The following is a 27,274-nucleotide window of genomic DNA, read 5'->3' on the forward strand; positions in this document are numbered from 1 at the left end:
TTTTTTCATTTTTACACACACACACACACACACATATATATATATATATATATATATATATATTAATTATTAATATATATATATATATATATATATATAAATTTTAATATATTATATTAATATTATAAGGAAAATGGTCTTTCGAAGATATCTATAATTTTTTAAATAAAATATTTTTCTGTGATATTTTCTAAAATATACATTTTATCCCAGGTAACAAGAGCTGAGGTCAAAGTGACATTTTGATGTTTATGATGTCAGCTTGGTACCTGAGATATGATAAAAATATACATAACACGGATTATTAAGTTTTATACAGTTTTTTGCTAAAAATTGGTATATTAAATATTATTCTACAATTAACATAACAACATAACTGTTCACAGACCATAATGATCATAAGATACTCGTATTTTATAAAAACGATTGACATTATATCAATATAGAAATTCATCGCGCTTATTGAATAACGAAGACGGAACTAAACTGATTTCTTGTCATTATCATCTACGAAGAAGCTAAAAGCTTTCTCTCTCATTTTTTCTCTGATGTGTGAAATATATCATTATATTAACATATGAAACAACAATCCTCCCATAAAACTTATCATAGCATTATCGGTGTTAGAAGTATTATGAATAATTTACTACAATAATATACAGTATATTACTTATATATCAAGTATTTATGAAACTGAATGTTCACATAAAAAATAATTTAATAATTGGCAATGTTAAAATATTATTGATTGATTGATCTGATACAGGTATATTAATTATAAGGTAATAAAAATTATTAATTAAATTATTTATTATTATAAAAAATTATTAAGGTAATAAAAATAAATAACTAAATATATTTAAATTCCAAACAAAAGAGAGGAAGAAAGAGAGAGAAAGAAAGAAATTAAATTAAGGATTGAAAATAAAATCTTAAATTAGTAAACTATATGCATTGCATATAAAAATACAAATGAGAAGTCTAAAAATATCTCTATAAAATATTCGCAATCCAGAGAAGTCGCAATAAAATAAGCAAGAGAGCTGAGAAAACATTCGAGCAGGAATGCACATTGAGCCATCAATGAAACTCGTTTCTCCGCAATTTTATACGAAACGAAATCCGGTACATTCCTGATAAGAGCCTGGACTGCACCTGCCAGATGGATGAAACAAGAATTCTAAGAAAAGAACAAAATACGAACAGTTAAAAGAAAAAGGAGAACGCAATAGAGAGGTGAAGAGAAGGAACACACAAGCTTGTCAAAAAGTGAAAGGTTGTTCGTCTCCTCTATCCCCGCGTGATCTGAATCGTCTGTAAAACCAATGTATCTCTCTCCCTTCCCTTTTGCTCCATCTTCCCTTCTTTCTTTCTTTCTCAAAGAGTGTCTCTCCCCGTTTGATCCAATGCGAACCAACACTCTTCCAGATAAGATGCCGACGACATCATCAACGCCGGCTCGTTGATGCCCCGAGGATGATTTTCATTCAAGACTTCTCTCAGTAACACCGAGACGTTAGCGCGGCAATTTCGATACGCGTTCGATAAAGTGAGTTTTCGTATACGTACGTTGAACTAAGGTCTTGCTCCGTTATCGAAAAAAGAAGTAGGACCACATACAAAATTAATTATTGGTTGTCAAAAGATCAAGTCTCAGGATATGTGACGGAAGCACGATGGCAAGTTTTCCTTAAACTTTGATACCAGTTTAAAAGTGAAATTAAAGTAAAGCAAATTTTGATTGTTCCTTTCAGTGTTATCAGTTATTTCTTAGTAAGGATTTTATAAAAAGAAATAAATAATAGAAACCTAAATTTATAGCAAAATTTTATTTTGTTAATTTAAATTAAAAACTAAAGAAAAAAAAATAGTTTTAATTTTATGAACAATTTTTCCTAAATATTCTCTTTAGCTTATCATATTCTTAGCTAAATAATATTTACAAATTAGAACAAGTTATGTTAACATTGATTTTTCGATATCATCGGCTTAATTATATATAACTTATCTTATATATTTCGAGTGTTGATTATTCAATTATTTGTGTTCTAAACAAGAGCGACGAATGAAGCGAGCGAGAAATGCCAGGGATCTTATTGATTTCGTGATGAATTGTCAAAGTGACTCTGATCTCAATTCTTCGATCACATCCCTCGTAGTCGCAAACAGTGTTTAATAACATGGAAGAGAATATCAGTTGTATGGAGGAAGAATGCCTGATCGAGAAGAGGCGGACTACTATCCTAAAGGAATGTAAGGAAATATTACAAGAAGAAGGATCTGGACGCTACAGCAAAGAAGCCTTTAGAAGACTTTTCCAAGGTCAGGTATGTTGTGTTCTACTTAATTGGAGTAAAAACTAGATATAAACACTGACAGGTATTGTATGATATAATAATAGGTTAATTAAAATTAAATGTATTATGTAAAGTTTTATTCGTTTTGGCAAGTTTTTTTTTTTTTGGATATGTTAGAAACGATATTTAAGAGAAAAAAAGACTAAAGAAATAAAATAATTTTTAAAAAGTCGTACAATTTTGTAATGTATAAAAAGGTATAAAATATAAAATATATGTCATTTTTAAAATTTGAGGTTTTTTAAACATCAGTAAATTTTATATACATAAAATATAAATGCAGAAAATGACGATATAAATTTGTGTAGAATGCATAAAAATATTCAATGAAATTGTAACGAATTTTCTGCAATGATCAGAGGCAGAAATGCCGCTTTATTCATAAAATATTTATATACTAATGAGGCTTATGTAATAATTTCAGTGTTTTATATGACAAGGATTAATTTTATGATGACTTTTTTGATCGTTTCGAAATATCTGGATTAAAGTATACATCGTACAAATAAGTAGAACGTGATTTCATAGAAAGAAATCGCAATAACACATAAAATTTTATCATATATAATTTACGAAAAAGCAATATTACGAAATGCAAAAATCATTAAATCGGGAAGCTAATGATTCGCGCGGGATAGCGGATAAATAAAATACGGTCAAGTAATTCGAACCTGTTGATGTATATGGATAATTATAAAAATGATTTTATATGCAGATTTAATGTCTCACGGTTAATTGATTAAACACTGTCGAATAAAACTTCTGTTAAACACAATCGTTTACAGGCAAAACACGAGATACCTTTTATGAAATAAAAAGATAATTGACATTTCTTGTTTGCGTAGATAGGGAAAGTTTTTATATAAAAGCGGATATTACAAAAAGTTAGTTGTATCAACAAGTTACACAGTTTTTTGTCATAGACAAAATAATTATCTTGAACTGAAGTCTAGACTTCAACTTGTGCTTACGATACCGTTCAATACTGCAAGTATAATTTAATGTAATCAACCTTTCAATAAAGTAACACAATTTTACGACAAAAAATTATCTGATGCTTTCTCAAAATGGCCATGAGAAATTGCAATTATTGTAATTATTGGTTCGCACCTGACTTTCTTTTGTGAAGAAAAAGAAGGCTCGCGTGGCACTAGACGTGAAACCTCGATATTACATCACTCGAAGATATTGGCTTGTTCAGTAATTTTAATTCTTTTGAAAAAGTATTTATAAATAGATTTAACAATAAATATTGATTAAAGGTAATTATATAATCAATTAACTAAAATTATATAAAACATATTTAAACTGCGATGAAAAAATTGTCGCATATTAAAATAAAACAATAATTGACCTGCTTTATAAGTTACTTTTTCAATAAATGAATAATTTAAGTAAGTTACTTTTTCAATAAATGAATAATTTTCTAGCTTTTAAAAGATGTGGTATATCAATTAATACAAGAATGAGAGATTGATTTAGAGAATGTAATAGAAAAATACATCTCGGATTTACCAGTTTCAATATAATAAGTTTTTATCTTACACGATTATGTCAAGTATTTTGAAATCAAATTCTGAAACATATAATTTTTTAATTTCTCTGTACATATTTTTTTTGTAACATTTGAATAATCTTATAAAAGAAATACAAAACAAGTGCATATTTTTAGTTCCTTACATATGTATTTTTAATTCTAAAAAACCAATTTCTTAGATTGTTATTATAGCACACATACAGACAGGAAAAAAATAAAGCGAAACTCATCTCGGTTCGATATTCTAGAGGATCGTGATCGCTCAACCAGTCAATCATTTCACACTCCGACATAAAACTCTGTCATTACACGCGTTGATTGTGCAATGTCGCTTGACAAATGCGACGCATGCTTGTCACTTATATAAGGACACGAAATTTTAACGTTGTCGTTTAAGAAGATTTGATGTCTTTATCTATAAAAACATTTGAGAGCGTGGAGACAGATATTGCCTCCTCAAGATTATATCTCTATGCGAAATTGACGTTGCTCCAGATTAAAAGTTAAAACTCATTCAGCACCTCTTTTAATTATAAGAATAAGATCTTGGCCAAATAAGGAAAAGGCTGCAACGTAGACGATAAGATTTCCTTTTCTATCGGGGTTGAAATATTTTCGGCTGAGATTTGCGATCTCTCGAGCCATTTATCGGGACAATTGTCTCCTTTGTAAGAGCGTTAATAATCGGCAATGAGTCCACGCTCGAGAATCCGCATAGGAAAAGGAGACCCGAGGCGGCGCGGTGACGATACGATCGAAGGAAACGAGAGTCTCTATCGAGGGCCCCCCGGTTTTCGATCAAGGTGGCCGATCGCTTCGGGCGCAAGGCCTTGGTGCCCCAAGCGCCTCCAGGTCGCTTGGGACCGATCGATCGATCGTCGAGAGTAGAACATCGGCTGGGGCCGACACCTCGTTTACTAAACCATCCATTAGCTCTTTAATTGCCGTCAAACGCCGCATCAATCGCTGATACGATTATCGATTGTCATTACCGATCGAGGGTCGTTAAATATACCAATTTATATTATTTCGGTAATTTAATATTTTTATTTTTCCCAACGAGAAAATCAAAGGTTCAAAACTTCATTAATTAAAGTTAAAAGCACAGTAAAAAAAGATTTCTTCTTTTGCAATTTTTTTACATATGTAATTCCAGTAGAGCAAATATAGGTATATTATTATAAAAAGTGTTACTGATGATTTAAGTGCAATTAAAACAATTATGTGTAATTAAAGATTATATTTAAAAAACAACATTAGTTTAAAACAAAATTTAGTATATAAAAAGGCCAACTAATCGAGCATTATTAGATGATATAAACTAAGTATTTATTCTATATAAGATAATACAGTACAAACATTTCGACCGCACGCGGTTTTCTTCGGTATAGGAATTAGATACAGTATACGAAACATTAGTTTATATTGTAAAATGTAGCCTACAAATATTTTTTAGGATTATATTATTGAATGCTATTTGTAAAACGTATTTGAAACTTTAATTAGCAATATCGACGTTTCTTCAATCAGGTATTTTCGTTTAAAATTATCTTATAAAAGTGTGATTAGGTTGTCACTATCTATGTAAACCTATGTAATTGCTATGATTGATTATTCATTTTTTTGCTGCTTTTGTAGTATATGCATAAAAGATAGAAATGAAGAATGATTGATTAAATGTACAAGACATTTCTTGTTTTTGCAGTCTCATTCTCCAGTTCTTGCATCGCTTATTTTAGTAACCGGACATAGATTATAGCGCCATATTTGCAATGCAAAATTATATTTTTTGTTTGCATAGCTAGAAAGATGAGGTATTAGAATTATTTCGATGCCGTATTTAATTCAATTCTTTTTTATCTTATTAATAGCAAAGCATTTTTTAAAAATTTTACAAGTACTATTTAATTTGATACAAATATATTAAAATATATTTAGTTCTAAACTCAATTTCTTATTTTTGAACAAATATTTGTCCACAACTCATCAAATCGTCTTTTATATTTAATTTCTATCTATTTCGTAAGTTTTCTTTTTTAAGTTAATATAAAATAAAACTCAAATCGCGCGTTCTTCGTGTTTTTAATTAACATTAAAATTAACATTAAATGCTTCTGTAAGAGTAAAATCTATTTTAAATTTAAATGAAAAATGATCAGAGTAAAAAGGATCTGTCACTAAAACTGAATAATGATTCAAGTGCAACCTGCATACATTACATTCACTAACTCACAAGATTGGGACATGTTTCTGGATCTTGGATATGCCGAGGAGGAGTAATCTCTTATGACATTGACCCATTTCTTAACGATCGAGAGTGAAATATACACGTGTATAGCCCCGTCGCCGATATCCGATGGTAATCGATATGTGTCAAATCGATGCAAAAGTTGACGCCGTCAATATATACACACACCTGAGGCTAGAATTTTAATAAATAGGTTTCCATTATCACACATTATCTTTGTCCCAGATATACATTAAATACGTACAAATATAACAGATACATTTCAAGTAATTTGCATATCAAATATGTAATATTTGAAACGATCTGTAATAGATATACAAATTTTCTCATTTAGATAACAAGTATGTGTATGTTCAAGCATTTACAAAACTCTTTTTTTGATAAGTTTAAATTGATTAAAGCTTCAAACCAGACTCTCAAAAATTGCAACATTAATTTTTTTCATTTCTTATAAATATAATATTGAATTAATAAAAAATTTTAATATTAAAACTTTGCATTATGTAATTTATTCTGCATTTATATATTGCATTTATTAATATAATATAATACTATAATTAAATTTTTACATTAATAAAATCGAATTGACAACATGTGTATTACATTTTTAATATTTTATTAGAATATAATGTAAAAATATATAATAATAATAATAATAAATTGTTTAATATTTTCCAGATGAATAAATTTACGAAACTTATCGACATTTTTCAGGCACTTCTTCAAAAATTATTTATACTATTCGATCAAGATCGTGATGAGTTACTGAAGCAGGAGGAATGGATCGAATTTCTGAAAGGAAGGCTGACGTAAGAATAATTCTCTATTATTTTCATGAATGATAATTTATATATTTTAGTATATCTCTTAATTCTACGTTATTTTCCTTAATTTAACAGAAACGAGAAGCAAAATTATTTTATCGATCAAATCGAAAGTGTGACATATGTATTATGCGGAGAGAATCCAGTAAATCTTCTCAATTTTCAGCAGATTTTTTATACCAAAGGGGTAAGTCGTTATTTTTATATTTGAAATAAATAGATGTAAAAAATTGAAATTAACTTAACTCGTTTACACAAATAATTATTAAACTGAAATAAGATACTTTATGTTATAATAAAATTATGATTATGCATTATTTAATGAAGGAAATTTTGCATAACTATCTGTACAGATTATTAGAGAATATAACTAAACAAATTAAATAATTAATACAGATTAATACGCAGAAGCAATAAATAATAAAAATTTAACTTAAATTTTTATTAAATAATTATCGTAAAAGAATATTTGTAAAAGAAGAGAAACATAGTTAAGAATGATAATTCTTCAAGAATGGACAGTCAAAGATGCGATTACAGCATGTACGTGCTTTAAAGACGCATGTTCACAGAGATACGTTATTTCTTTAGAGATTAAATGTCATATATACTAACAATAAATCAATAATATTGTCATATATATACAATCTTCTTCGTGTAATTTTGCATATATTTCTTGACAAAGGTGAGCAAAAAAGAAAACTCTCTCTCAATAGTTGCTTCAGAAGAGAAACTGTTAAATGACAAATGTGCTTAAGCTACAAGTGTGCCGTGTGTCAACTCTTCAATTTTTTGAGAAGCGAACTCAAGACGCAACGCAAAAGTTTTGTCAAATACATGTTATATTTGATTTAAAAGTGCCTTTCACGTGTTATAGATCGTGGATAAACTGTTCCGTTTAATCGATCAAGAGAACTCAGGATTAGGATACGTAACGTCAGCCCAAATCATGGAGTTTATATCTAGCGTGAGTAATACCAGGTAATATGCTAAAATAGAAATTTATCCTTGCTTTTTCAATATTGAGCATTTTTTTTCTTAATTTTAATTATTGTGTATTAATCGATTAAATGCTTTTTGTCAGACCACGTGCTGGCTTCGATAAAAAAAATCTCGAATGGCTCGAAATGATATTTAAGCATACTGTTGGGAATGAGAGGGAAATTCGGCGTGAAGAATTCAACACAATTGTCACTTCGAAGAACGTAGGCAGGAAGCATAAGTATTCTTTATTTCAAACACGCTGAGATTTTTATAATTTCAATTTTGGTTTTTTGAAACATCCTAATTGCGTTCTATCTTTTTTCAGTGTTATGTTTATTTATATTATTTGTTCTATATTTATATAATACGTTATACAAGTAAGATTCATACAACAATTGCATAAAATTTTGTATTAAAATGAGATGGCGTATTAATTTTATTTATTGGGAGAAGTATAAATCAAATAATATAGATTTTAATTAATTTTTAGCCATTCTTTAGGGAGAGAGTTTTTCAAATATTTGACAGAGACAATTCTGGCACGATATCACTTCAAGAATTTCTGGATGCTATGCATCAATTCGCTGGAAAGTCTCCGGATGATAAAATCAAGTTTCTCTTCAAAGTTTATGATATCGATGGTAATATTTATAATTATGAGTTATTTATTCACGCAAAATATTTATAAGACTTAACGTCAAAAGACTTGCAGCATAATCGGAAAAATAATTTCTTTATTTTAGATATTTTTACCTGTATGTAAATTGTTTTCGTTATTTCACATTTTTTTTTAATTAATAAAAGGTGATGGATTGATACAACTTCGTGAGCTGGAACATGTAATGAGAGCTTGTATGGAAGAGAATGGGATGAAATTTAGCGACGAGCAAATAGAAGATCTAACAATTGCATTATTTGAGGATGCTGATCAGGACAACAAAGGAGCGCTTACTTTCGAAGCTCTAAAAAGGCAGTTAGAGAAGCATGAAGGCCTGCTGGAAAATCTCTCGATCAGGTTAAATAAAGAAATACGAAACAAATAAATTATATACATTTATAATTAAATTACAAATTTATAAAAAATGTTTTAAAATAAATAAAGAGAATTTTAAGGGGGATTTATTCAGATTTTTATTTTTATTTAATTTTATTTTATGAAATTTATTATTAATTATAAAGATGTTCGAATTATTATAATAAACTTTGAATTGTTACATTTTTGAAGCAAGTATTAAACATAAAAATAATCGCAGCATAGATCGATGGTTAGTACCACCGCAACCGAAACCAAAACAAAGCTCCATTTTGGGAACGTTTTCGTCTCTTCGTCCGTATCAACTCACAAAACCATACATGAAGAACAATTACGTCTATATCGCTTTTATTTCGATATTCATCCTTATCAATGTAGCTCTGTTTATTTCTCGTCTTTATGAGTATCGGAATTATAATGGTTATGTAATGATCGCACGTGCATGTGGTAAGAAAAATATACACAGATATAGTACATAAAAATATAAAGTTTATTTGTTTTAGATATTTTAATATATATTTACATTTTATTTTAACAATTTATTTATAGACACCAATTAAAAAAAATATTAACTATTTAATACTGAATTAAATTTCGATTTATTAAATTAAATGTCGATTTTCTCAAAGGAAGAATAGTGCAAAAGATTTAGAATAAAACTGATTTTACAAAATTACATTTTAGGACAATGTTTGAACTTTGATTGCACATTTATCCTGGTCCTGATGCTGCGGCAGTGCATCACATTTTTGCGAACACACGGCTTTAATTCCGTATTACCTTTAGATCATCACATATATCTTCATAAGATGACGGGGATATTGATTGGAATCTTCAGTATTGTACACACTCTGATGCATCTTATTTACTGCGGTATATTTATTATAGATTTTTTATTTTTTAGATATATAATATATTATGTATGATCTAAATCTCTTGAAAAATAAAAAAAATACTTTTTCTCAAGAAAGAAACTAAGATCACGATCTTATTTTATATTTAATTATAATAAAATTATTACTATTAACGATTATATCTAATTATGTTTGATCCATAGGTACGGTAATCATAAACGACGAGAAAATGAATAGCGGGAATTATACGATGTCTGAATGGTTGTTGACGAGTCGACCTGGATATTTTGGTTTGGTAGCAGGCAGTGCATACCCGACTGGAGTAGTTTTGTTTATTATACTTATTATTATGACAATTTGTTCCATGGCATTTGTACGGCGCGGAGGCTGTTTTGAGGTATCATTATATTAATTATAATTTTTTAATCAAAAAATTTTAATTTGTCCGGTCGAATATAATATATATAATATATTTTTCTGTCTTTTATAATAATTCCGTATTTTTTTATTTATTTTAATACAGATATTTTATTGGTCTCATCTGTTGTACATACCATTCTGGATTTTAATAATCTTTCATGGCCCAAATTTCTGGAAATGGTTCGTCGGTCCGGGCGTGATATACTTAGTGGAGAAAATTCGTCGATTAATATGGTTACGTTCGCAGCGTGGCAAGACGTATATAAGCTCCGGCCTCTTGTTACCTTCTAAAGTAACTCACTTGGTCATCAAGAGACCACCTCATTTTCACTTTCATCCTGGTGATTATGTATTTGTTAGTATTCCGGTGATAGCAAGATATGAGTGGCATCCTTTTACTATTAGCAGCGCTCCGGAACAGGAAGGTGAGTTATGGTTTGCAATTTTATATAAATTATTATAAGAGAGTTTATATTATAAGAGAGATAATTTTTCTAAAATGATATTATTGATGAAATAATTAAATACAAATTGTATAATTTTCTTGATATATTTGATTCTATAATTGTGTGCAATTTTTTCTTTCGTTTGTTTTATTTTAGCATTTGTATTTAAATTGTATTACTTGAAATATAAAAAATATTATGCGCTTTATTGCTAACAAAATTAATTTATTTATACATAATATATATATATATATATATATATATATATATATATCAGGGAGAATTTAATATCGATAATATTTTTATACAGATTATATGTGGCTGCACATTCGCGCAGTCGGTGAATGGACCAACAGTTTGTATTCGTACTTTGAAAAAGAACAAATAAAGCTGCATCGTGGCGATATCTTACATTGCAATAATGCGAATACTCCCCAAAAGAAATCGTAAGTTTGCTGATTTAAAAATACTTATGCTAAGATTTCACACAGAAATAATGTTTGTGCATAAAATTTATACTTAATACAAAGTAATTATTCCTAATAATTAAGTTGCCACTTATTAATGAGTAATTGATTTCCCTATGTAATATAAGTTTATATCTTTCATGATATAGATTTCTTAGTAGCAAAAAGCTACCACTTATTACGCGACAGAGACCTTCAACAGAAACGATAGCTTATACTCATGATAATCCTGCGTTTGTATCTGATGTATCGAAGACCATTTTGCATACACCTAATACTGAATCTTCATATTTAAAAACCCCAGAAAGTAAGATTCATATACATATTTGAGTAATGATAAACTATTTTATTATATATTATTTTATTTTATATTATTATGTATATTGTTTTTAAGAAAACAATAATAATATAAATATTATATTAATCATGTTTATAAAAAATAAGTTTATATAATAAAATATATATATATATATATATATATATATTTGCGCTTCAGTTAATATTAAATTACATATAAATTTAATTAATATAGATACACCGGAATCAAATAAGGGATGGACGGATATGTCTGCGAGAAGAGACAGAAGACTCCATCGATTACTTTTTGATAGCAAAATGCCTCTTGAAAAATCATATTCGATGCCCGATATGCAAACAAGGAGTAAGAAAAAAGAACGACTTAGGGCGTGAGTAGATTTATAATATGTAAAAAATTTACTCGTCTTTGAAAAAGTATCTCCTCATTTTTTTATCATTATTTTATCTATAAATATTTTTAGAAAATTAATCGTCGTGATAAAATTAATATCATATTAATATTGTTGCAACAATTATAATGATCTCTAAAATATATATTAATCTCTTAAAGCATATTGTATATATGTATATGTATATGATGTATGATATTTATCTAGACTTCGTGATTACACGAGATCAGAATCGGAGAGAAGTTTTGATGAGTGTCAAATGAGACGTGCTCGGCTGAAATCATTGGGTTTAGCTTATTTGAGCCCGCAGAATAAATCATTGGCTCAAAGCTTCCGGTACATGCGGACGAAACCAACTATCATCGCTTTCAAAACACCCAGTCTTGAATCGTGCGAATTCGATGCATCATCAAACGCTGGTAAGATGTGGAATAAAACATAATAATGCTTATTTAAAGGTACCTACGTATTTTTGAAGATACAAAGCATAATATAATACAATGACAATATTTTATGATTAGTACATCCCACACGCAAAGCGAATAAAAATGCATAAAAAATATATTAATTATGTAACGCATAAAAATTCAATATTTAAATCTTTAACAGAAAATACTAACAAATAAAATTTTCTACAAGAATCTTTTGATTAAATATCTATGCTTTCATTAGACTCGCGCGAGATTCCATACCCCATATCTCCGTTACGCTGCGCGGTTCGCGCGAAACTGATTCTCATGCGAGGTATCGCGAGCGCGAAGCCGAGATCACGTGACCAGGGGACCCACTGGTCATGTGACCACTAGTCATGTGACCACTGGTCATGTGACCATCGGTCCCGCGCTCATGATACTCCGCACGAAAATCAGTTTCGCGCGAGCCGCGCAACGTAATAGATGTGTGGGGTATGGAATCTCGCGCGAGGCTAATGAAAGCGTAGATATTTAATTACAAAATATTCTTATCGAAAATTTTATTTTTTCGTTTATATTTTCTGTTAAAGATTTAAATATTGAATTTTTATGCGTTGCATAATTAATATATTTTTTATACGTTGATTGCAATAATAATTTTTGCATGCATGCGTTGCATGCATTGCAATAATAATTTTATACATGCGTTACAATTTTTAAGGTTTTATTATCAAAGAATAATATAACTTCGCTTTGCGCACGTAATTATATTCGATTAAACTAAATAAAATATATACTAAGAACTAAGAAAAAAATATATAAAGAGATATATACATATATACAAAATAGTTCTCAAACAATGCAATAGAAATTCGGCAAATTAAAATTATGTACATACATAATAGAAATTCAATAAATTAAAATTATATATACATAATGAAAATTCGAGAATTAAAAGTATGTACTTAATCGAAATTCGGTGAATTAAAATTATGGTTATAGCATCAAGCAACTGTCTTTGCAAAAATTAACAACTTGACAGTTGTAAAATAAACAATAGAAATGATATCGAAGGAGCGCACAAAGCGCGCGCTTGTGTTGTCTAATATTGTATTACAAAAAACAAATATACAGAATGTCTTTTGTGTGCTGACGCATATAAATTTTTATATCTGCTAACACATCGTTATTATAAAAATGATTTTAAATACAAATTTATATATATATAATATATTTATATTTTTATTTATTACATGTGTGTTTATACAGCATCAAATGCGAATGCGAGTGGAATTGAAATGACACCTACCACACCTACAGTGACTATGCAGATTGCGGCAGAAGAGGGAAGATTGAGAAAAGCTTTTAACGAAGCTGCAGATAGTTCAGAGAGTTTAGATTTGAAATCCGAAAGTTCTTCTCACACATCCATAAATTATCCCGTAGGGAAACCATTGGAGGTAAAGATCTTTCTCTAATTTTTTATACAAGCTTTACGCAACATTTTCATTGATTTTATAATTTTTAATTAATAATTATAAATTATTTCGTAACCATAACGTTTCGTCATTTTAGATCTTTTTGGATGGTCCCTACGGGACACCGTCGAGCCACATTTTTCGTGCGCAACACGCTGTTTTAATCGGCACAGGAATCGGAGTTACACCCTTCGCCTCCATACTACAATCAATTATGCATCGATACTGGAAAGCGAGGCATACTTGTCCAAAGTGTTCATTTTCTTGGGCCAGTGAAATTCCGCCCACTGTAATGAATTTACGAAAGGTGAATACTTATATTTCAATTTTCGCATTCTCGTTTTATAAATCTTGGAATAAAAAATAAATCTTGAAATTATGTATATATTACTATAGAATTATATTATTAAATATATCAGAAAAGAGAGATAATTATTTAATCATACTTATATATTTTTTCATTGATTCATTCATATTCTTGTATATTATTTAAGTTTTTAAATTTAAGAAAATATTCTATAGGTTGACTTCTTTTGGATCAATCGTGATCAACGTTCGTTTGAATGGTTCGTTAACTTGTTGTCGCAACTTGAGATGGAACAGGCTGAGTTAGGTATTACCATGGAACGCTTTTTGGAGATGCACATGTACATTACAAGTGCATTGCAAAAGAACGATATGAAAGCAGTCGGTTTGCAATTAGCACTAGATCTCCTGCATGAAAAGGTCAGAGAATATTATAATTATTTCGAGAGTTTATAAAGAATTTTATAAAGAATTTAGCATATTTAAAAATATGATAAAATTTGATTAATTTTAATTTAATTGATTTTAATTACCATTATTAATTTTTTATTATTATTTGATTAGGAGAAACGAGACCTTATCACAGGTTTAAAAACCCGAACAAATGCTGGTCGTCCAAATTGGGATAAGGTTTTCAAGCAGCTGCAGGATAAGAAGAAGGGAAAAATTACAGTTTTTTATTGCGGACCGCCACAGCTTGCTAGAATTCTTCGGTACAAATGCGATCAGTTTGGATTTTGCTTTAGAAAGGAATCTTTCTGATACCTCGGAGGAAAAGATATTTGATAATTATTGAATTACAAGATATATGAAAAATGTTAATAACAATGGTTTATTTGTTATACACTTTTTGTACTATTTTCACGAATTATAATTATGTATAATAATTATATTATAATAAATTATTTTTCGTGATTTTAATATATATATATACTCACGAATAATTTTTCGGTCGCATTTTGTAATTAATTATAGTTTTTATGTAGTCAAAAAAATAATTTCGGCTATTATTAATTTTCTTTTCTAATTTTTTATATATCAATGTTCTTCATTATTCTAGCTGTTTCATGCAAAATCCAAATAGTTATCAAAATGAATAGAAAATGCATCTGTCGTTCTGTCATAATTTAATAAAATTAATTTTCTGTTATATTCTCTCGTCAGAGCAGATCATCGAGAAAAAAATGATCGATTTTTCTGTTTATATTATTTTATCATATTATTATAAACTGTAAATAAAATTATATTAATTCATAAGGTTATTAAACATTTGACTGAAGTTTCAGACAAATTTTTACATTTAGATTAGTTACCAATTTCGTGCTTTATTGAAAATGAAATATCGATTTGATATACATAAGTGTAAGAAATGTAAGGAGAATAAAGAAGAGAGGTAAATTAAACATTCTAAAAGAAATAGATTGCTAGAAAAATATTTTTATGTAATAAACATCAAATTATTGTTTATTCTCTTATTATTTTATTGTTTATATATTTTTTTTATTATAAATACGGCATCTCAATAAATAGAATTACGAAACATTACAATTCATAAAAGGTACAATTTCTCGTAATAACATTGACTAGATTTGTTCCTCTCCATAATATCTCATATTATCATATTTTGATCTCCTTCGTCAAATATATAAGTTATAAATTATAATCTCTTTCCTCTAGCAAATTTATTCACCGGTAATCGAACAGTAATGTATAAGTAAATATATTTGTGCAAATCAGTAGAGTCAATGCGTATTCAAAAATCATTACTCATCAACATAGATGTCTGATTGCAGTACGTTATATTGAATTCGCAAGGATGTTGGTACCAAGGCTCACCGTCCACTTGCATGGCGCATGATCGTAACAATTTTATCTGAATAATAATAACATTTATTACAATGTATAATTAATATAACAAGTATTTAAAATTAATAAATTAATTTATTTAATAATTAATTAATATAATAATTATTAATAAATTAATTAAAATAATAAATAAATTAATAAAGTAATTAATTTATTTATTAATAAGTAATTAATTTATTAATAAATTAATTATACATATGTATAGATGAGAAAAAATTTTTAAAAAACTGCTAAAACTTTAAAGATACCTTCACCCTACTAGCTTGACCGATCCTATACGGTTTTGAGAGACCGATTTGCAACTGAGCCATGTGGAATGAAGAATAAAGAGCCACTACCTCCAGCTTACCGTCGTTAATACTTTGTACTCCTGAATTTTCGTCATCTGTTAAACAACATATATAATAATAGTTTTACTAAGATGTTTCTATTTGAGTTTTTGTCTTTATATCGAGTATTATATTATATAACCTTCTAGTCCCATTTTCCATAGATCAACACCAGCAGCCCAAGATGGAATGTTAAGTATCACTACGCTTTCAATGGAGGGTAATTCTACTTTCTTATCGTCCAAGTAGACCTCCAAACTTTTATCGAGATCCTTGCACTCCCTTTCTACGACTTGTTGCGTGCCGAAGCATAAGTACAACAACTGTAACAGATAAGAATTGCTTCATTCAACTTACACGGATAAACAAGAGATCTATTTATTTGACGAAGAAATTACTTTGTTAAATATCCTATTACTGAAGAAATAAAATCGGCTCTCCCTTGTGCGATGAAAATTCAAAGTAACTTGTGCGTCGACGCCCACGCTTATGTAATTGTACATAAATAAGGTTTGATGCGAACCTCTGAATTTTAGCCCGCCGTATGGTTTTATCATCACAGACCACCTAAACTCTCACAAGCTTGATGTACATCTAATTAATCGATAATGTAAAAAAGCGCGTATATTTTACTTTCTTTTCATGTACATACCTATCAAGCATCATTTTCTCCGCTGTTTGGACCTTCTTCAGGACTTCTAGGGGATCCAAATTCGAATCGTGTTGTTTTCCCCATCCTAATACTCTAGATAAATCGTTGCCTGTCCCCAAAGGAATTATTGCTACAGACGGAATAGGCTGTGTCATATAAAAATAATATAAAATATAAAAATATTTGCTTGTACTTGTATTTAAATAAATGCAAATATGTGAATTATATTAAAAAGAAGAAAGAATTTATATATACCTTCAAATCGAGTTTGTAAATAGAATTTAGTAACCATGCAATGGTTCCATCGCCACCGGCTACAAGTATAGTAGATGGAGTTTTTCCTAATAAACGACACCATTCAAGAGCAGCGACCGGATCACGGTCAGCTAAATCCACGATTTGCGCGGGGTTTAACAATCTTCTGAAGAGAGATAAAATTTTGCCACCATCGTTGTTTCCAGATTTTCGATTTCCTGCAAAAGAAAAGACATCATGAGAATACGTATATTTGTATATATCTTGAGTAATTTTTATTTTTTATTTTTTATTTTATTCTCTTTTTATTTACCTACAACGATGAGTGGATTCCACTCACACCAATTTGGTGGTATAACAGAACGAAGATGTAATCTGCGTCTCATTGTGCTACGTCGATTTATCACTTCCAAACTTCCTGGCGGAATAATCATTAATTTGAACTTTCCGAAATCACAAATCTGAAAAGCAAATCTTTCTCAATTTGTTTTACCTTTTTCGCGATGAACAATACGAAAAGCATCATTGCTGCGTGCATGAAATGCTGTTATTATAAGATTGCTATTTTTTATTATTAAGATCAAGAAACTCTGACAAAAAAATTGTTTAATTATTTGATGAAGAATCATTGTAAATGACTTGTGTAATGCAATTAATGCAATGATTTTTGACATGTACGATGTAAAAATTCTCGGTGAGTCAGTGATTTCTTTAATAGCGATAGAAATAAAAAAAAACGTATCGATAAAAAATAAATCGGAAAAATATCATTAATTATTACTTCGGAGAGGGCAGATTTACACGCTTCGTGAACACATCTCTGACACCAACAACACCACCAATCCGTGAGGCCGGGCTCTATGTCGCACTCCTCTTCGCAGATATAGCACGTAGCAACAAGTGGTAAATTACCTTCAAAAATACATCAAAACATATATTTAAAGAGCGAAATATATTTAAAAAAACACGTGTATTCGTCACATGTTAGTAAACAATAACACACCTTTGACCCAATGATGCTTCATCGGTTGATCATTATTAAAAGTTATCGCTTTGCATTTTAGCTGTTTATCGGCAAGCTTTATGCAACCTCGATCCGCACACACACCACAAGAATCACAAAAAAGGCCATCAACATTCAACAATAGAGCCTCGCAAATACTACAGTAATACGCCTGTATCGAAATGTAATATCAAAAATAATTCTCTATATATTTCTTTCATTGAATCTATTATTGCTTTAATTTTATGTGTTAAATATGTCTGATTCTTTTCATGATACAAAGACTACTATTTTTATCATGCTTTAATTAATATTTTGTAGATTAAATAAATATTCTAATTCATACGACACACAAGAAATCATGTGTGAGTCTGTGTGTGCAATGGTGTAGAAAACTTATTATTATAAAAACTATTATGTCAATTTAGCAAGTAGAAAAAATATTGTACACTATAATTTAAAATAATCATATTTAAATTTGCATTGAAATTCGGAAATATTGGAAATATTAGATATATGGATATTTTAATTTATTGTTATATAAAAAACTATCAAAATAATTTCATAAAAATTTTTGTACGTACTTTAGTTGTTCCTCTAATTAACTTCCAATTATGTTCCTTTGTAACATCTCTAATCTGAATATGAGAATTACTTAGGAGGTATCGGAAGAAATTGATCGTGAATACAAGGAAAATCATGGTAGACAATGTAGGTAGAACAATAAGATTCAGATCTTCGTTCCACATGTTGAAAAATTTGTTTTGCAGTATTTAAAAAATGATCTGAAAATAATGTAAAATATTAAACACCAATTTTATTTTTCTTCTTATAAAAAAATACTCTTATCCTACAAAAAAATATTTAAAAACTTATATTACCTAAATATATCTAATATTTTTAATAATACGCTCTTAACATAACAAAACTAATATGTAGAATGGAATAAATAATAATTTACTCCAATATATTTTATTTATATAAGATTTTTGCAAATTATGAAAATTATTTATAAATATTTATAAATATTTTTTATAAACAATTAAATCAGTTATTACAAAAAGTAGCATAAATCAGGATGCCAATTTATAAGAAATTATAAAAAAAATTATTTTCGTTATTTCTCTTAATTTTACTATAATATATCATTATATTAATATTTATTATTTTATTTACATATAGGAATTTTGAATAATTACTTTTTGATTGAAAAATATTTTTCTTTATAGGTTAATCTTATTTTTTAAACATGATTTGTGTTTCATGTCCTTCTCAAAGCAATTGCTAATAAAAATGGATCGATAGCTCTGTAATGAGTATGATGCGACTGATATTTATATGTATGCGTCAAGAGGCATCACGTGAATGTGCTAATTCACATTTATAAAAATGATTCATAATCTTTTCGTAAAAACTGATTTGATCCTGCAATATATAAGGTGTGATGATAAATCACTTGTAAGGTAAATTTAATTGCTACTTACGTTATGTGTGACAAACGTGAGGTACCTTTTTCAAGTCATTTGTTTATTATACAAATGTATAACCGTACATGTGTATTATTTGATATCCTGTCAACTACAGCTGTTTACCAAGATGTTTCTATCAAGATTGCTGGTCATGATTCCTAGGAACATTTCGATTTTTCTCGATTAATCGAAGTTCGATATATTCGCTTTAATTGAAAAATGAACTTCGATGTTACTACATTTTAATTACATCTATGCAAAATTCAGAGAAAAGTTTAGATCATTATATCGTGGAATAAATTTTTTTCTATTTTATAAATATATAAAATATTAGAGAAAACGCTTATATTATATAGCAACTACCGGTTCATTTAAGAACATATTGTGTTCTAATTTAATAAAGAAACCTGATGTTTTTCCGTAAAATTTAATAAAAGTCTTTGAATGTTAAAGCGAAAATATTGCTAGAACGATTGCTATATGATTAAGAAATTTTAGGGTTCTATAAATCATACAAGTAGATGCATTTACACTGTATGTTTTCATTTCCTCTCAGTATTACTACTAGTACAGAAAATCTATAGTATATGTAACGTAAACTATAGATTTCTAGTAACACTAGTATTGAAAGGAAATGGGAACACACCCACAATCTAGTGTAGTGAAAGGTTACCAAGCTTTCAGTACTGTCATCTACATCCATTTTATAAGCACATAGCTACATTCATTTTTCCATACTGCTGGTAAAATCACTTTTCATTTGTTTTAATAAATTCTAAAACATATAAATACACGTCTTATAAATATATATATATAGATTAGTTATGGACAATGCTCTTCCAAAGAGTTCGGATAATAGAAATAATTAAAAAAATGTGTAAACAATTATGTATATAAATTATGTGTATATAGAAATTTGGCAAATAAAATTATGTATAATAGAAGATTTGCGAATTAAAATTATGTACATAATAGAAGTTCAACAAATTAAAATTATGGACATAATAGAAATTCGGTGAATTAAAATTATGTACATAACAGAAATCCGATGAATTAAAATTATGTTCATAGTAAAAATTTGATGAATTAAAATTATATACTTAGTAGAAATTTAGTAAATTAAAATTATATACAGAATAGAAATTCGGCGAATTAAAATTATGTACATATACTCGAGACGTTTCATCATAATATAATATAATATTAATATTAAGTCATATTACATAATATAATATTAAGTCTACAGCGATACTGCTGGTAATAAAGCAAAACTGCTTACAAGGCCAAATAAAATATTAAACATCTACCCCTTATTGTCGCTTCACAAGTATGATCTCGAAAAAATTACGAGATCGCACCATTACGCAAAGAGGTAGAAGTTTTGGGTACTTGGTTTCCCTTTCAGGATAATCTTTTATGATAAATCATAAAGGATTGTCAAAGCGCTTCTTATATTTTTTCGATACTACATATTGTCTGTAAATTATTTTTACGCCAAGAATATATCAATTCTTTAGTTTAATATACATAATAAAGATCTGCGCAGTATAATATAGATTGCCGAGCTAAATGTCGATTTATACTACTTTGAAATCAGCCATAAATATTTTTTAAAAATATTTCGATAGTATATTGTCTGCAGATTAATTTTACATCAAGATCCATGAAGATATCAGCGCACAAATTCTTGTATTTAATATATACATAATAAAAGTATGTGCCGTATAGAGTCCTATTAAATTATTAATTCTTTGAACAGACACATTTTTTCGAAAAATTAATTTTCTTTTATTAATTTTAATTTATTCGCTCAATGATCAGATTTCACCATCAAAAAGATCTTAATCTCGTATATGATAGTATTTGAACATTTTTCCGTTTTTAAATAGAAAAAAAAAGAGTCAGACAACTACGTCTCCACGAGATGACACGTAATCATGATAGGCTTACAATTATAGATTCGTTTTTATCACGCACCTCTACGTCGATTTTTCGCGCGGAATTAGGTATTGTCATCTGTATAAAATTATATAAGATTATTATCGAACTGCGTTCGATTTATGAATGAACGATCGTTTGTGCGTGCGGAAGGATGCGGAGAGTGAGATAGGTTGCGGTTACTACTGACAGGTACGCAAAGCGTGTTCAGTCACGTAAGGCCGGCGTCCCATGGAGCGGATTACGCGGAAGCGGAACCAGCGGATCGCCAATCACAAAATCGTTCCGATGGAGCTCATCGATAAGTTCTATCGGAACGATTCCGTGATTAGCGATCCGCTGGTTCCGCTTCCGCATAATTCGCTCCATGGGACGCCGGTCTAAGTAAGAACGCGCGCGATCGTGCCGCGCGGAATGCCAGTCACGTGCGCGAATCAGCTGTTCATCGTTGCGCGTGACTTGTAAATCCGCGCGCCTTCTTTCACCCGTGCATCACTAATAGAAATATCTCCGATAAAAGAAACGAATTAAAATGCCGAAGATCGCAGAAAATATGAAAGCCGAAAATACCGCGCGATAACGTTATCTTGACATTGCATAATGCATATGTAATATTTTCGGTTTTTTATTTTAAAAAAATTTTAATATAATTTTAAACAATTTAAATATAATTTAATAGAACATATTTGCAGTAATTAGATTTCTATATTAAATTTTTTAACATGGTGTTCAATATACATTTATACAATTATTTGTATAGCAAAATTAGATTTTTGTATTTTCATAATATTTGAGACCGAAGTCCTGAAAATTTGTTTTATTAAATATTTTATTTCTTTATTAAAAAATTAATATTTCTTTATTATTAAGTTGGCTTTTCTTAATCAAAGAAGCGGGCGCATTACAAACGTGAGAGAGGATTTTTATTTCCTAATATTTACTCTTTAATTTTAAAGTAGAAGACCAAATTTTACGTATCACTATTTCTAGTATTAATCAAGAAATTATTTCTTATAATCAATTATTTGAACAGTGTCATATAAAACTTTGCGTAGCTTGAGAAGTGCACTGTTCGCTACTGCCCTCTTGAAATATTACAGCTAGACTGTTGCGAAACAGTCAGATAAAACAAGTATGCATGATAACAGAAGAAATATAAGTTACATGTATGTATATTTATCCAAAAATTATTTTATCGCACTATTTAATTGCACTAGACATTATCATTTTACCTAGTTTTCTAAATAATTATCAATTAATTAATTTTTTTGGAATATAATGTGGATTTGTTTCTACTATAATAGTACAATATAATTATCTTCTAATAAATTTAATAATATGTATTGAAATTGTGTATTTTTCCCAATTTATATTACATAAGTGTTTGTATAATTTATACATAAGGTACAACAATAATCGGAGCATTAATTCTATTCATTTATAATATACAATTATATACATATCCAAAATATCTCTAAAACATCTCGATTACGCTTAGGAACAATTTATTATTAAAGTTTTTCTCTGTCATTCTATTGCCGATGTAAAACATGATAAAGATGTAGCATTAAATATAATTTGTTTTTAATTAAACCATTCACTTTAAAGAGAGCTGTGTACTAAAAATATTGAAAATGGATTTACAATATACGCGCATGTATTCTGTTATGTAGACACGTATGCCATAAAAAAATTTATTAAAAAAAATTAATGGTATTAATCGAATGAAGAAATATTAATTAAACAAAATGACAATAAAATATCTTTAGAGTTAATACAATCAAATATTTTTTGCAAAATATGATATTTTGGAGTATTGTTCAATTTTGGAGTAATTCTGCGATGACTGAATCAATTAATTAACAAGGGAAAGGAGTTCTTCTTTATCGCGTATTAAATAATTCTCTCCTCGACCTCGTTGGCATATTTTATCATAGCGAGATGGCGCCTCGACGACGATTAGAAGATCTCGTCGACTCATCATCATCATCATCATTATCATCATCATCATCATCATCATCATCATCATCATCATCATCATCATCATCATCATCATCATCATCATCATCATCATCATCATCATCATTATCATCATCATCATCATCATCATCATCATCATCATCATCATCATCATCATCATCATCATCATTATCATCATCATCATCATTATCATGATCCATAAGTCACTTCCCGCGCTTACACCGTCATTCGCCTCTCGCTACCGTTGACCTCCCGATCCCGATCGGTCGGGGCTACTGACTCGGTTGAAGGAAGCGCTTACCTCACTGTCGAAAATGACGGCTGCAAATTGGGCACGGTCGTGTACCGCTTTCATCGTTGACTCTTTCCTATAAGTCAGCCAGCCCGACGTCGGCAAATGCGATCGTGAGGTCGCGAAGCGGGTGAACGGGTTGACGTGACGTGCATCCGAGCGTGCGAGACTTACAAGATTGATCTATCATTGTCTTGTCTGGCCGCCGTCTGGACGGTTGATTGCCATCGGGGCAAATATTATTATCTTCCCAGAATTCCCGCGGCCGATTACAGATTTCGAATCGTCTCGCGCCACAGCTACTTTGTAGAATATCGGAGAATCCAAGGAAACCAGAGATATCGGCGTACTCGTTTTGCGTACAACTTCGCACAAATTATAAAGTTGAGAATTTTTTAAATCAAGGACTATGCTTGGAAAAATGAGAAGCAATTGAACATTTAAAAAAATGAAAGATAAGAAAATATTGCAATAGTAAGATTTATTATAAAACTAAATTTCTTTCACAATAAAAGATATTTTTTCAATAGATTATCGTATATGTTTATTATTATATTATAAACAGAAGAATAGAAAATAATTCAGTAATATTGATATGTTGACACTGCTTAGCCATAACTGATGAACTCATGACTTTACAAGACAATTCTTATTCTATTTGATAACGCAATATAATGTTCTATAATAGATATCTTAATAGTAGTCATCAAATTTTGCTTTTATTATTTCATTATTGTATACATTGATAAAAGAAAATTATTTATAGACTTTTTCTGCAAGTAGAATAACTATGTAATGAAGCTTCGTATTTTTTTATTGAAATAATGGAAAGAATTTTAATAAACATTAAAGTTGTATATGTCCAAAAATGATTTCTGAATCTTAAGGTGTCTCAAGTTTTGCTCACTATTTCTTAAAACTTAATAACATGTGAGCATCTTATATAAAAATAATCATCAAAGACCATTTATATTCTTGATTTCTAAAAGGTTCAGGTATTTATATATTGTATCTTCTATAGATGGATTATTATTTGCCATTGCACACAAATTTTAATAATTTGGCATTGTTTTCCAAAATGATTGAATAAAATTTCTGATTTGTACAAGTGCACAGTCAAGTGTCTTTGAATAGCTTTTTCATTATTTCAAATGAAGCATCTAGACATCAAAATATTCGCGCTGAAAAATTAAATCCGATTTGATTCTAATGATGATTGATCAGTGCAAGTGAAATCTATATCTCCCGCCATCTCCAAACAAAACCTTCTCCGACGAACAACATTGAAAAAACAAAGATGCAAAGTACGGCATGTGCATTCCGCTTGGACGACAAGAAAGAGATAGAAAAGAGAATAGAAAGTCGAGGAACTCGGGGATGAGGAATAGTATATAGAAGACAAGAGAGGGTGAGAGAAAGAGGGGCAGAAATAAATAAAGAAAGAGAGAGAGAAAGAGAGTTCGCGGTGTACGCGGCTTGATTGAATGCGGATGTGCGTGCAGCCGGTGGCCGGTGGTCGACAGCCCACGAATCGGGGGAAAATTATGGGTAGGTCCTCTTTCTCGTACATGTCGGTGCGGTTCGATGCTATCTGCCTTCACCTTCCGGGAATTTCGCGGTATAAATAGGAGGGCCGGGATTGTATGTGTGTTATATGTACATATACATATACAATATATACATGTATACGAGCGTGTATTTGTCTCGGCAACGACTGCACCCGCAGTTGCAGCGGGCTCTCTCCGTCGCGGTAGAGAGGCAGAAGTGGCACCCGAATATTCGGCATCCGCGCGATTTATGCACCCCTCTTATTGTGCACCGCCGCAAAACGGAATTCCAGCCGGCACGAAAGCCGACCAGCTTCTTGGTAGCTGCGCTGGCTGTTTTCATTTGCCACGCCGCGGAGCTTTCAACCCCGGCGCCGCTCGTTCAACCCCCTGTCGCGCGCTGAAATTACCGGGTAATTACCGGGTAGCGTCGTTATCCGCGATCGTGCTTTATTCATTAGACCTCGGAATTTTTACGCGATAATAAATCCAGATGCGTGGCTGCCAGAGAATATATATATATATGTGTACGTGCACGACGAGTCGTCGCGCCGGTGCGTTTGACAGCTCGTGGCTACTGAAATTATCACTGCACACGCTCTCTTACGTAGTATTATGACTGTTGGAATAAAAAATTTTATCGGGAAGATAAATACGTGTATGCGCACCGCGCGCGCTTTCAGAAGATCGTTTACGGGCATCTGTATCTGTATCTACTGACGTATAATGGTATGACATTTGATATGAAGTTGCATATCATTTTTTTATCAATTTTTTTAGTAAATCAATAATCTTTAATAACGTTACGTATCAAGTATAATGAGAATATATATGCAGATTTTATTTCGTCCTTCTGTTATGACAAGTAGGAAAATCGATGTCTTATATTCTTGATTAATTGCCATCTATTGAATTTTATTTGGGATTTTTCCTGTATACAAAAAAAAAAATAATAATAATTATTAATTTTCTTAAAAATTATGAAATATGATCAACTCTGCCTACATGAGATGATGATAGGAAAGTAACCGAATTCCTCGCCTTCGGGGGTGGAAGAAAAATCGATGTCTTATATTCTTAATTAATTGCCATCTATCGAATTTTATTTGGGATTTTTCCTGTATGGAAAAAAATAATTACTACTAATTTTTTTTTCTTCAAAGCACTTGAAAGAAGGACATTTTCGAGGTGATAGGAAAGTAACCGGATTCCTCACCTTTGGGGGTGGAAGAAAAATCTATGTCTTATATTCTTAATTAATTGCCACCTATCGAATTTTATTTGGGATTCTTCCTAATACAAAAAAAAATAATTATTATTAATTTTCTTAAAAATTATGAAATATGATCAACTCTGCCTACATACATGTTTTGCGTTTATCGCGTTAAAACAATTAGATTTTACACACTTGAAAGGAGGACATTTTCGAGGTGATAGGAAAGTAACCGAATTCCTCACCCTCGGGGGTGAAAGAAGGGGAGAAGAGTAAAACCGACAAACTGTTCCTCCCCCATATCGGTGTATCACTCGATAAAATTGACACACAAACGTGAGCTACTGCCGTCCCTTTTGTTGATGCAGTCCCTTTCGCCAACCCTTTAATCTCGATGCAGGAGTAAGGTGCAACGCGGCCGGCTACTTTATACTCTACCTTGTTTGCCTGCCTGCGTAAAAAGGGGAGGGTATTACGGGGTTACTAAAGTATTGTATGGCCTCCCCAAGCCCCATAAGGATAGCCCTCAGGCACGCACCCCCGTTATCGTATATGCGTATGCATTTTTCTTTTCTTTTCTTTTTTTTTCGCTGATGCGTGCGTGGGAGAGTGCAGCCCCTATATGTGCAGTGAAGGTGAAAGGGGCATCGGGTAAC

General features: G+C 30.1%; 2 protein-coding genes across 4 annotated transcripts; one reads left to right on the forward strand and one right to left on the reverse strand.

Moving 5' to 3' along the window:
- Positions 1-1,396: 1,396 nt before the first annotated feature.
- Positions 1,397-15,820, forward strand: Nox (NADPH oxidase). Of its 3 annotated transcripts, none has more exons than XM_085487800.1 (20): positions 1,397-1,679; positions 2,058-2,327; positions 6,857-6,951; positions 7,042-7,153; positions 7,844-7,947; positions 8,051-8,171; positions 8,441-8,591; positions 8,755-8,965; positions 9,204-9,430; positions 9,668-9,856; positions 10,041-10,234; positions 10,361-10,682; positions 11,014-11,149; positions 11,320-11,477; positions 11,703-11,856; positions 12,085-12,296; positions 13,560-13,750; positions 13,866-14,075; positions 14,291-14,494; positions 14,639-15,820. In XM_085487800.1, the coding sequence occupies exons 2-20, from the start codon at positions 2,181-2,183 to the stop codon at positions 14,834-14,836; spliced, it is 3,336 nt and encodes a 1,111-aa protein (XP_085343926.1). In that variant the 5' UTR covers positions 1,397-1,679; positions 2,058-2,180; the 3' UTR covers positions 14,837-15,820. The 3 variants fall into 3 exon arrangements, with proteins under 3 accessions (XP_085343926.1, XP_029174056.2, XP_085343927.1); XM_029318223.2 differs by having other exon boundaries at positions 1,397-1,549; XM_085487801.1 differs by lacking the exon at positions 1,397-1,679 and adding an exon at positions 1,690-1,725.
- Positions 15,492-19,794, reverse strand: Dgkepsilon (diacylglycerol kinase epsilon). Its single transcript, XM_029317070.2, has 11 exons — positions 19,664-19,794; positions 18,764-18,964; positions 18,180-18,351; positions 17,958-18,088; positions 17,490-17,637; positions 17,177-17,394; positions 16,922-17,067; positions 16,668-16,836; positions 16,412-16,592; positions 16,189-16,325; positions 15,492-15,947 (listed from the first exon to the last, which is right to left on the reverse strand). Exons 2-11 carry the CDS (start codon positions 18,926-18,928, stop codon positions 15,828-15,830), a joined length of 1,587 nt encoding a protein of 528 aa, XP_029172903.1. The 5' UTR covers positions 18,929-18,964; positions 19,664-19,794; the 3' UTR covers positions 15,492-15,827.
- Positions 19,795-27,274: the final 7,480 nt, after the last annotated feature.

The sequence above is a fragment of the Nylanderia fulva genome, unplaced genomic scaffold, assembly GCF_048542155.1.
Source record: "Nylanderia fulva isolate GAGA-0341 unplaced genomic scaffold, ASM4854215v1 Scaffold6, whole genome shotgun sequence".
In the NCBI taxonomy this organism is placed as follows: Eukaryota; Metazoa; Arthropoda; class Insecta; order Hymenoptera; family Formicidae; genus Nylanderia; species Nylanderia fulva.

Coding starts and splice junctions, on each gene's coding strand:
- Nox (XM_085487800.1), top strand. CDS start 2,181: ATGGAAGAGAATATCAGTTGTATGGAGGAAGAATGCCTGATCGAGAAG. Junction 13,751..13,865: donor CCGTAGGGAAACCATTGGAG/GTAAAGATCTTT, acceptor TCGTCATTTTAG/ATCTTTTTGGATGGTCCCTA. Junction 14,495..14,638: donor TAGATCTCCTGCATGAAAAG/GTCAGAGAATAT, acceptor TTATTTGATTAG/GAGAAACGAGACCTTATCAC.
- Dgkepsilon (XM_029317070.2), bottom strand. CDS start 18,928: ATGTGGAACGAAGATCTGAATCTTATTGTTCTACCTACATTGTCTACC. Junction 16,593..16,667: donor GTAATAGGATATTTAACAAA/GTAATTTCTTCG, acceptor TATCTGTTACAG/TTGTTGTACTTATGCTTCGG. Junction 15,948..16,188: donor GTCAAGCTAGTAGGGTGAAG/GTATCTTTAAAG, acceptor ATTATTATTCAG/ATAAAATTGTTACGATCATG.